Below are 12901 nucleotides of genomic sequence, written 5' to 3' on the forward strand. Positions count from 1 at the left end.
CTGCTTTTGCTCAAAGCATGCTCTAGAGTGACGGTGAAGACTCCTAATTTCCAAACTAAACACAATCTGGCTTACATCCATCTCCCTGCATCATTCATCCCCCCCCACCCCCACCCCAATTGTTGGCTTAGTATAAGTAGATTTTTTTTTTTCCCCCCAGTGGTGTTTGCATGCTTGATATAGCTACATACAGACAGCATGGCTTAGCATTCACATCACCATCAAGGCACCATCTACTACGCCAAACACAGGAAGATTTCTTATTCTTCTCCGGTGAAGTAATGAAAATGGCAGGCCTGTTGACTCAGTAACTGTTCCTCTGTACTTGAATTAGGCTGATTACTCATTCTTGAACACGGATAAATTCAAGTATTTGCAGTATGTATGAGACATAGTGCATTGTCCAATGACTTTAATGTTTCCTCCTGGAGACACCTCCCGAGACACCTCCTAGGACAGCACTGGCTTTCTTTTACAACACTATCTCTTACAGACACTGTAATCCCTAATATATAAATGTCTTTAAACTCTTCTTTTTTATTTATTTAACGAGCTCCTTAAATAAAGCTGAACTTTCTGGTTTAAAACCCCTGTATATCACCTCATACTTGGCACTGTTAAATATGTTGATTTTCATTTTTCCAGCCTTCTGGTCTTCCTATACATAGAATGATAGTCTCTGTATAGCTGGCATCTCCTAAATGTGTAACATCAACAAATTTGATTACCAGTGCACTACACTCTACACTTTACCTCACTAATAGAGAGAAATAATTAATTTTATATTTCATGGCCATCAGGCCTCCTTTGCCTGCAAGGTCAAAATCATCAGTCTTCACAAAGTGGGAGAGTCATTTAATCATTGGAATCAATCCTACAATATTTTTAATAGGGATTTAACTTTAATTAAAAAGCAGACCCATTCTTCCTTCCCTTGCTCTTCCTCTTCATATGTCCAACCTTTTTTTCATGTCTTGGCAAGGTTCTACTCAGCTTCACCTTCTGGCAATTCTTGCTACTTCTTTCTGCTATTCTCTCCGTTTCATGATTTCTAAAGAGCAGTTCTCTTTGTTGGTCAGTTTTCTGGCTCCGTAATACCATTTTTGAGACAGTTACTCATTCTTTTACGTCTGGAGCCTTTCACCACAATTTCTCTCATTAGCAGAGAATACAGTTTCAGATTAATTGCTTAAATTAAAATGCAGAGGGATTACCTAAATCCACTTGACTTCATTAGCTTCTGATTTTCAAAAGTCTTTTGAAACAAAACCCCTTCATGACAGACATTTTCTGTTTACCCATTTAAATCACAATGTAGAAACTTTCTAAATCTGAAGTTGAATTCTATCAGTGCTTACCAAAACACCGATTTATGATCTGTACTTTTACATATGAATTCTAAGATATATTTTACCAAGACATTCATAAGCAGACTGCTATAGCTGTAAAAATACTTGGTGACCATTCTTAATCCCCCTTTTCAAAACATGTCAAGAAAAATTTGCATTTTTTACTCTGGGAACACACAGACTTCAATGGAAGAGAGATTCAACTAACATTTATACTCTTAACTAGGATTATCATAAGTGGAAAATACTGGAAATCTTCCTTGAATGAGTCGGATAGTCTTGAGCAAGGAAGGCAGAATATGGTTTATTGAATTGCCACTAAAAATATGCTGCTTTCTTACATCTCCCCTTCGTCTTTCTCCAGAAGTCTCATGTCTTTTTTTTTTTTTTTGGGGGGGGGGGGGGGGGGGGGAGGAGGATACTAGAGGATCTGAGGACTTCTTATGAACTTCTCTCCACAAGGTTTGAGAGGCAGAGGTATACCTCTCTCACAGTAGTTCAGCACAGCCACGTAAATCACTATCTTGGTTCTGCCAGCTGCACACCTGTACTACATGGATTTATATCTTACCAATTTGACAGACAGGTTTGATAATTTTTCACCAAGACAGCACAACTGCACAGCAATTCACTTATGACTATATGGTGAAAAAGATAATGCAATTTTCAGATTTCTGATGCCTTTTTTCAAGTAGTATACAATTGACTGGAACTATAATTACCTTCACTGAATCTAGTAAACTCTTCGGGAAAAAACGTCTTAAACCAACATCTTTCCTGAAACAAAAACATACACAGTATTAATATAAAAACAATTGTGCAGTATTTTGCAGCACTATAATTAATTTCTTTTTAAATTTTGACTCACTTTTTCCTCATTTTAAGCATCTAATGTTAAAATTCCCATCTTTTTATTGCAAGTAATCTCACTTTTTGCATCTGTAAATCAGGATCCTAATTCTGTCCATGAACTCAGGTTTTGCACACTGATACACATCGAGCTCACTTTCACACTTATACATAGGGTTGCAGCCCTGGTTTGAAACCCAGAGACATAGGGATTAAATATTTTTGTGGCTCAGATGTGCCTAGCTTACATCTGATGTGTGTATGTATCACTACAACTAAATATTAGCTAAGAGAGAGGCCTGAGAAGTTGCCAGAGGTATGTTAGTGCAGAAGAAAATCATTGTACAACCAGGTGTAACAGATGTTGCATGACTGTGAAGTAGGTGTATAGTATTAGCAGAAAATTTGCACAAGAAAAAGGAAAAAACTAAAAGAAAAAATGTAAATAAGAAAAGGACTTCTATCCTTCCCTCTCAAAGGTTTTACTGACTTTTTTTCCTTTAAATTTAAGAGGTTAGAATCTCTTTCAACAAACATGCTTATCTTCTGAAATAAGTATGAAAGCAAGCTTTCCATGACTGCATGCTTTGAACATAAACAGAAATACATCTGGAGTTCTTACATTTGGCAAAGAAAAGAAAAGCCGTTAGTGAGCCTGAGATATACAGTGTGTATTTACTGCTACCTAACAGCCCAAGAAGAAAGCCAACATTAAAGTCAACCAAAAAAGCTTACTCAAAATAATAAAACAGGGTATTTTTAAAGCTCCCTAAAGACAAGTAATATACAATTTCACAAACCATACTAAAAACATCCTCAATTAAGAGGACCAGAACATTCATGCACAGCAGCAAACACTGGCATCTGTGCAATGACAGTAACCTGAAAGATTATAAAACTTCCATAAATGTTAATTCCTTTTATGCATTTCTTCTCAAATGCAAATTATATACGGTTTATCATCCCACACAGTTAAGTAAATCTAACACACTATTACCATCTAAATAACATGCAAAGATATTTTGACAAGGAATATATTAGTTTAACATTAAGCATTTGAGAGCGAAGTGGTGTTTTCAAAAATGAAGCACCCTACATCATTCCATCTTAACAGTACCACAGCACACGGCTGCAACAACCTGATTTGATTCATTATTAAAGAGAGTTGTAGAGTAGCCTTTTGTACAGATCTGTATGTAACAAAATCAGAAAAAATCTTATGCAGAGTACAACAAAACACAACTCAATAAAATTTGTTAATAAAGCATATGTTGTATTTAACTGAGATGGGAGATTTATTTACTGGAAGAGACTTTAACATAAGAAGCATACAGATTTAATACCATAGTCAACAACAAACTACAGATACCTATAAATAAGGGAATAAGCACTGGAAATTGGAACATACAAACAGTTTTAAATGCACAATGCTACAAACTCCTTCCCTTCTCAGCTGCAGTGCGTGGGAGTAAAATGGCTAGCTCGGGATACACACCAACTCAGTCCTCCAGATTAAGAACTCAAGACATCTGTTTTCTGATTGCCAGTAAGAGATAATTAGCAGCGAGATCCTGGTTCATACAGTTCTACTACAGCTTTTTATTTAACCTCATCTACTCCATCCTACTTGTGGGCTTAAATGTAATTTTTTTAACTGTATAAACTTCAATGGGATTAATAAAATACCAACTACGGATAGATGATACTGCTTGTCTTATAATGATAAGCAGCTTTAGGCAACATGTATCTTTATTTCTATTTTTCATCTCAATTGAAGTTACAACAAAAAAGTAATGTTAGATTAACATAATAGACTTTAACATGCTTTTTACAAAATTGTGGCTGCAGCTGTTCCTTCATATAGCTCCCATTTTTGTACTTGTAATTATCCCTGTTCTATGCTAACAGGCTTCACACTTATTATGAAAAAATTCTTCTTTCACTACATGAAGGCCCAACTATTAAAGGCTACTTAACAGTTTGATTCTATCTACCATTTCCCATCCAGATTTGGTCTTGTATGAAAATCTGATCAAAGATGAATATACATCAAGTAGACATCTGACAAAGACAGGCAAGAAGCAATCACACCAAATGCAAAAAAGTGTCATTTAAAAATTGCACTCAGCTGGTTAAGTGCCTCATGATGTACTAAAACTAGCAACCCCCCCTCCCCCGGCCCAAACAAACAAAAAGCCTCACTTGAGAAATAAATTTTACTTATGTAGATAAACCTTTATATGCTATTAAGATGGTAAGATCAAATGAGTACATTTTGGAGATGGCTGGCACTTTTTGCAGACTCTTACTAGCTTATAATTCTCTATAGCCACTTTAAGGTGCTTTTATCCTTCATCTCTCCCAGCTAAATCCCATACAAAAAACATTCTGCCTAAAAAAAAAAACGCCCCAAGACTTAAAAATGATCTTGAAGTGCACAATTCTACATTTCCAATTTTGCATGGCATTAAGCTGCTAGATTCTGCATATCAGGGTTTTGTTTCACTTTTGTCTTTCAAAGCAGCAATTATGTTATTTCCTACCAAAACAGTTACTGTTTGGAAAACACAAGCACTGAAAGAAACAAGTCGCTGTTAAGCTGGAAGCAGCCCCATGCCGAGTCCTCCAGGAACTCTCATCTGTTACAATTATTAATTAATACTTTGTGTCACCTGTTATGACCCTTGTTTCATTTGCCTCATTGTTTCTAAAGTTGTTAACCTAATTGCTAATGTTCGTAGCTTATGAGCTGCCAAATAACTGACTTAGAAGTACCTTTCTCAAGTTCTTACTGGAACATATGTAAACTGCAACCACTGTAACTCATGGTACTTTCAAAACTTTTTTGTATCATCTTTTAGCCTTGTCTATCTGCTCAAACCATTTATCTTTATTAGTCCAGTCTCGTTTTGTTACACATTTCCTCAACCAGGATATTTCTACTAGTGGTTACCAACAGAAAACTAAAGTCCTTCAAAACCCCCCCTAATTCAAACAAAAACAAAGCTTTAAAAATTCTGCACAGATAGAGGAGCACTATATAAATAGCAGGCACTATAGAAATAAGCAGGCAATTCATTAAAGTTATCTTTACCTATTAAAAGCATACCGTTTCCTGAAAAATCCTTGTGAACTTATTCATTGTGGTGAAAAATCTTATCTTCTACCTCCAAATTCTCTAATTTCACACTCTAAAAGTTAGCACACATTTTATCAAAAATAAAGTAAAAAACAGAGACTTCACAGCTACACCAGCCTTTTATCCCAATTTTATCTTAAACTGTAGAGCATCTTTTCACAAGGATAATTAGTAGTGAAAAGCAGATCATTGGTATATGAATGTATGAAGCTTGTTCCACTAAATTGATACAAATAAAACCAGTTTTCAATCCCTGAAGTTTCTAAAGGACTTTGGATCGTCTGGACTAAAGCCATTTACTATACAACATGATTAAGTAACCAAAATACTTTCAGTGTAAGGATGTTTCTTGGTCATCTTAAAATCTGTGACACACAGATAGCTAACAAACTTCCTAACTGCAAGGTCACAATTCAGGAAATCCATGTACTGAGCAAACAGAAATAAAAACAGTATCACAAACATTTTCAAGTAACTCAAACTTTACCACAGTTGAGTCACAACTGAAGAATGCAATGATGCACAGAAAAACATTTAGAAACAAAATCACCTTAGAACTGGACTTGATGAACCCATAAACATTAGCAAAATTGAAAGACTTCATCAAAAGCCTCCTGATCCAAGTTTAAACAACTCCAACCCTGTTTCCCTGGACCAGAGCTAAAGGTGCTCTTTCTACTTCTATACCTCAATAGGTTTCATCATCCTTTCCTTATATTAAAGCACTCAAAGATCTCAACGAACTTCATGGAATAAAAAATTACAACAGAAACGTTCTGTTATTGAACTGAATTTAATGTTCCTGATTAAGAAACAGTTCACACACCTCCAGCTAGAACACAATACTTACTCTAACACTTCATAGTTGGACTTCTTTTCTAATGCATTGCCTCTCATCTCTCCGTAGGATCTCCTGAAGTCAGGAAAAATATTTGAAAGCAACAATTATTGGATGATCCAGCCTAGAACTACAACATCAATGTAGTCAAATCTTTCAGACTTACCATTAGAAAATATTGGCAGAATGTTTTTATCTCAACAGATCAGATTTTAATTTTACAAAATAATTTAATGTATGGAACATTACACAGGACTATTGCAGTACTGCATTTTCAGAACTACTGTAATCCAGCTTAAGTACACTGCTACCAAAAGAAGTGACCTAACCTGCCCTTCAACAGCTCCTTTCTACCTCCAACGCTATCTCCTTCCTTTCTAACAGCACTTGTGTCTCTGCATTTAACAGGTAGAACCAAAGGAAGCATGGAATGATGAAAACTAACAGTTTCAAATCAGACATGTTCATATAAAAAAATAAATTAATAAATCGAGAATGAGTAGCTGTTGTTGGGAGAGGGCTGGGCTCATTGTTTACACTGAGAAAGTGGACCAGTAATGCTCATGGTAAGACAGTTTTAGTAGTCATCTACTAGAAATAGCTCATGAAAATGCTTTGAAGAGCCACAGCATGAGAACCATAGAAAGCACGATTTGGATGATAAAATAATCATGGATTATTACACTCATTACATCTTTTGAAATAAAGCACAAACAATTTTCTAAGTGCAATAAGGAGTTTGCAGTTACACAAAGAATTTTTGCTTCCTCTGGGGCTACCAGCAAAACTTACAGTGAAGACATCAGGTTCTCCTACGATACCTAGGAAATTTCATAAGCCTAAACTTTGTTTTATTTTGGAAAATAAGTGTTCAAAGGACATTTTTATTCTCTAACAGGTTTACATTTGCCATTAATTTCTTATCTATTTTACTTCTCCCCTAATCTCCCTGTGTGAGACAACAGCGTAACTAAAGCAAATGTTTCAGGCTGCAAATTCTCCATGAATTAGCAAAAACCAAAACATGCATTTCAAAAGCTGTGCTGGGAACCCTCTCAAGGATCTCTTAATCTGATAAATTTATCTTTATTTTCCAGCTGTCTATACAGTTGACAAGAACACCAAAACCACCCAAAAGAATCCTTAAGATTTAATCATTTGAAAACAGCACATTAAAAATTAAGTAAATGCAGGGAAGAAAGGTAGCAGCATTTATCTTTAATTACATTCTTTAGCTGTAGGATTTATATATGCACAATGACAAGGCTATTTGCTAAATAACACCACAGATGCATTTTTTAAGTTTACTTCACTGTACTCTACAGGCCTTTGAATTATTCAGACTAGGAATTCGCCCAAAAGGCAGTATAAAGATGCAATTAATTAAAATACTAAAATTAATGTTAATTTTAAAATCACTAGAAATTGGTTGCAATACAGTCTATTCAGTTTTTCTTCAAACTATTTTGCAGCAAAAAAGTCTTATGATGTTTTATGCAACTATAGTGGTCAGGAATCGATGAACTATAAGCAGTTTCAAAATTAATGTATACATTCTGTCATAAACATGTTGAATAATAAATGAAATTATCAGCTTACCGGATTTCAAGGCAACCTAGTTTCAAAGCAATTTCCTGGTCCACTTGATCTGCTATTTCTAACATATAGTCATTTTTCACCTACAGCAAAAGAAGTAGGTACGCATCACAGAAAGATCAGTTCAGTGCCAATACAGACTAAAATACTGCCCAAATAACTTTAGAATAATTACGTCTTAAGTTTAATTTTTTGGAATGACTATTCAGAGTGCATGAAGAGAAAAAAGAAGTTGTGTTCATATTCTCCACAAATGTGCTGCAGTTTTGTAAGAAAACCATTTTGACTGCAACGAACTTCATTTAAAAATTCCTTATCTACATCAGTATTACCTATGTTTTATTGAATATAATAAAAATCTTCACAGGACGCTGAGCAGATGGTTGCACCTGCATTCAAGATACGTGAATATACACTGCATTCTTGAACCATCTTGGTCAACAGTTTTTAATTTTGTAGGTGCATCTAATCATGCATAGAAAACAGACAAATGTCCGTGCATTACTGTGAAAATAAAAATAGCAGTAAGAAGAGTAGTATGTGAAAACCATACTACATACTGACTTCAAATAATGTTTGAACTAGCAAGAAGAAGAAACAAGAGTGAAACTAGATGCTTACCATCTACAGTAGGAAATAAAACAGGCCGAGGAGTGTGCTCTGACCTGGATGAGGCCAAATGGTCAGCCCCCCGAGAAGGATGGTTGCGTCAAACCAGCATATTTGGACCATTGCTGGCGTGCATCGTCCCCCAGCTGTGCTTAGGCACAGTCTATAAGAGTGATAAAGTGGCATGTGCAAAAGCTGTACCACAGAGCATGCTAAATATTCAACAAGATGGACTATGGTGGGTCAAAGCTTCATCACAGGTCCTGGAGTTGTTTTATTTACCAATATCAATGTAGGCAGAAAGCCTACTTTTTAGGTAATACTTTCATCACATTGAAGTAATTTATTCAGTTACTAACCAAGAAAAAAAAAAAAGACAGTAAGAGAGAACAGAACTAGTGCTGAAGAATTTAACTCTTGATCCTGTCTTCTGTGCAACAGGTGTTTTTTACCAGTAACATACCTCTACAGAAGTACAACTTTTCTTTAATGTCTCAAGTTATCCTCTGTCTTATGAAATCATAAACTTGCTATAGAGATCCTGAAGTCTAAGAACCCAAAGTTGCAGAAAGTCCTGAAGTATCACAAAAATCCACAACTGACTTGCAGATGAAAGAGGAGATTATACATTATGAAAGCAATACACTTTACAAAATGCTTTTTTTTGAGTGATGACAAGCTGTAAAAAAATTTTTTCAAACTGCTACTGCTATAAAATTCATAATTTAAAAGATAAGTACAGCAACAGATTCAACAGCTGGAGGTCCTCTCCAGTCAGCACCCTCCCAGTAACGCATGAGCATGCACTCTCTCACCACCAATGTGACAGCTGGATCCAGCCCTAGACTACAAAGCAACAAATACATAAGACCTTCCTAGTTAGGAAGGGCATGAAAAATTCTTGTTATTGAAAGATGTGAAAGAAGAAACACACACAAGAGTGAGAATATGAATTATTGCAATAGCTGCAACATCAGGAGAAAGTTTCTTGCATTTGAACTCATACAGGTACTCAACATGACAAAACAATAAGCTTTTAACCCTTCCCAAGCCAATTCCTACAAATACTAATGAAGACAGGAGAAGAAAAAATTGTCTTTCACTATCATATAGTTTGCTATTTGTATACACACATGGAAATAGTCATTCTGTATTCCCGTGGCAGTAATACACGAAATACGTAGAATTAAGAATTGTCTTTTTCTTCATTATGCTTACAATTGAAAAAACCAAACACCTTCTCATGTGAAACAACATTCTATTTGAGTTTGGCAACATTTACAAAGATGTGTCTCATTAAAGGTTAAACCCCTCCCCCTCCCCCCCCCCAAACCACAGACTCTATATATCAGGTAATTACAATGGCTGTAAATGATATAAACTGAGAGAAAGATGCATCTTCCAGGAAGTCAAGATGTTTTGATTCTGTATTTTTGTTCAGAACCATGAAGGTCCCTAAGTGCAAAGAGTCCTATGCATTAGCCAAGTAAACAGTCATTGCTCTAATGGATGAAACGTCTTCTAATTTATGAAATCCTTTACAAACAACCCTGTATAAATTAGAGAGAACTGTCAGGACAAGAGGAAATGGCCTTAAGTTGTGCCAGGGGAGGTTTCGATTGGACATTAGGAAAAATTTCTTCACTGAAAGGGTTATTAAGCATTGGAACAGGCTGCCCAGGGAAGTGGTTGAGTGACCATCCCTGGAGGTATTTAGAAGACGTGTGAACGTGGTGCTTAGGGACATGGTTTAGTGGTGGACTTGGCGATGTTAGGTTAATGGTTGGACTCGATGATCTTAAAGGTCTTCTCCAACCTAAATGAAATTAAATGATCATGTTATCTATTTATTCGTAAGATACGGCAGACATTCCATTCGTCTGAAAGACTCGGCAAAGAAGGCACTGCAGAAATATTTTCTGCAGGGGGAATTTAAGGTCCTGTTCTTCAGCATCAGGTTTAAAGACTGCCTAATAATACGAAATGACTGAAGAGTTCTCCCATCTGAATCATCCAGAATCGCACAGGGAAGGAACCTCTGGAGGTCCTCTGGTCCAACCCCACCACTCAAGCAGGGCCACCTAGAGCCAGTTGCCCAGGACCGTGTTCAGACGGCTTTTGAGTATCTCCAAGGATGGAGACTCTACAACGTCCCTGGGCAACCTATGCCAATGCTCAGTCACCCTCACAGTAAAAAAAAAAAAAAAAACAACTTTCCTGATGTTCAGAGGGAATGTCCTGTGTTTCAGTTTGTGCCCATTTTCTTTGGTCCTGGTACTGGGCACCACTGAAAAGACCCTGGCTCCATCCTCTTTGCACCATCCCTCCTCTCCAGGCTGAACAGTCCCAGCTCTCTCAGCCTTTCCTCAGTGGAAAGATGCTCCAGGCCCTTCATCATTTTCATGGCCCTTTGCTGAACTCTCTGCAGAAGCTCAATCTCCCTTGTACTCAAAGTCATTACAACACCTGGAGGCATTTTCAAGAAATTTGGCAATCCAGAAAATTAAAAAAAAGCAAAAAAAAAAGCAGAGATTTTGAGTAGTATCTTATCTCAACTACTGTCCATTTACAATTACTCTTCATTCTACTGCAGAACTGCACCTGTCAGTAATGGTATAAATATTTCTCTAAGAGAAAATCTTCTATAACCAAGATTTGTTTAACTTTAAATCAGAACTACCGTCTAGATATCTTTGTAGTAACTTCAACAGAAAAATGAACAAGAACTTCTGTTCATCAGTAAGTATATGAAACCTGTGCTGCATTAAAACTGTCAGACCCAAGCTCAGAGCACTTAAATCGGGAAAATAGTTTTCAGGTTCCCATGTTATTACCGTAAATAACCCCTGCAGTACACATAGGTGGCAAACAACAGGACAGTACTCCTTGTCTGCAGGTCTACATGGGGATATTTGACAAATAAGAAACAAATTGAAGATGCAAATTCTATGTGAGTTCAGTTCTTACATGGATTCCCATATTCCATAAATGTATCAAGTTAAAAGAACTTGTAAGCTTACTTCTTGATTATATTATCCATAGTGAGGTTTAATGAACTTTAATCATACTTTAAATACAAGCTGTCATTTTATTCTCCTACCCCTTTTCTGAGAATTCATCTTCATGTATATGCCAAGTTACTTCACCTAAAAAGCTAACATAGCTGTTCACAAAAATCCATTAGCTAGCCCACCTTACATCTGCCCAAATCAAATATCCATTGGCTAGTTCACTTATATTTAATTAAACATTTTTTTAACTATGCATTCAATTTTTTGAACCATTTCAACAATTCTGCATCACCAGGAAATTTCAAAACTGTTATCTACCCATTCCTCGAGGTATTCAGAGACCAAAAAAGAACTGGCTGTAGCAAAATATTTTGTCAATCCTGACATATAAAACTTCCCCTTGCAGAAACTATGATAATTTGAGGCTACTAGTATATCATGATCAAATATGTATTCATTTATCTTCATAGTTCATTGCCTCGTAGATACCAGTACAGAAGGACTTCATTTGTTAAACTAAACAGCTTAAGAACATCTTCAGTTTCATGCAAACATATTTTAAAATGCTGCTAGCCTCAAGTAACCACTCTTCCATAAATAAATAGAGCAACATTACCCAAACATTTAAAGTTTTGGTGTTTCATTCCTCTTGCCCTCCGGCTTGTGAGCTTTTGTAAATTCTATTCACATCTTCCCAACTTGACTCTGCAACTACAAGCACCAGAACTTGACTACAAAAATTTAAAAAACCCTTCCCATTCCAACAATTTGGAAGAAAAAATAAGTATTGTGAAAATTCTCAGCTTATTTCCAAGACAAAAGCGAGACATTTTCATCATAATGCTGCAAGCACAGTTGCCTACTTGGGTGCATAATTTTGTTAGGGTGACAAGCAGAAAAAAGGGGGGGTTTTTTTTGCACATCCCAGTCCAGAAGAGATGGACAAACACAGATATTCCATAAAGCTGGTGTAAATTACATTGTATTCCTTCCACCTCACATTTTAGCCAACAGAGATTCTACCTTGCTGATTTATTGCGGGGGGTGGGGGTGTGGGTGTGTATGTGGGTGGGTGTTGTTTCTGAAGTTCCCTGGTACAGTAACGTGGAGTTTCAAGTCTTTCAAATTCACTACAGTATTCAACCTGAGGAGTGAGATAAAAATGCCTTTATGCACCTAAGAAATGAGGTAAAAACAGAAAAAATAGCCTCCATCAGTGTCCACAAGTGACTAATAGCAGCGTTCACAATATCACCCATGACATCCTCTCATCAAAATTAATACTTGCACTTGATTATCATAAAGCACTACATATAAATTATATACACCTATTTTTTTTTGTGTTTAAACTTTGGAAGGTATACAAAGAGATTATAAGCTTCAGAAGGCCAATGGCCATAATCTTTTGGTCTAATTAGACTGAGCAGTGTCCTATTATGGATAGCAAAGGTAAGAAACTGATAGAAGGAATTAATTTTATCTTGGTTTTTTTTCAGAAACCTGTCCATAC

General features: G+C 36.2%; 1 protein-coding gene across 15 annotated transcripts in view; it reads right to left on the reverse strand.

The window, feature by feature from the left end:
• PTK2 (protein tyrosine kinase 2) overlaps window positions 1–12901 on the reverse strand; it is a 227179-nt gene that overhangs the window by 87890 nt on the left and 126388 nt on the right. For all 15 annotated transcript variants that reach the window (XM_049819633.1, XM_049819642.1, XM_049819634.1 and 12 more), the window contains 3 exons: window positions 7775–7854; window positions 6188–6250; window positions 2072–2126 (listed from right to left, as the gene is read on the reverse strand). In XM_049819633.1, coding sequence (XP_049675590.1) covers window positions 2072–2126; window positions 6188–6250; window positions 7775–7854 — 198 coding nt within the window. The remainder of the gene's footprint in view (window positions 1–2071; window positions 2127–6187; window positions 6251–7774; window positions 7855–12901) is intronic.

This window comes from Accipiter gentilis, chromosome 2 (genome assembly GCF_929443795.1).
Source record: "Accipiter gentilis chromosome 2, bAccGen1.1, whole genome shotgun sequence".
Lineage (NCBI taxonomy): Eukaryota > Metazoa > Chordata > Aves > Accipitriformes > Accipitridae > Astur > Astur gentilis.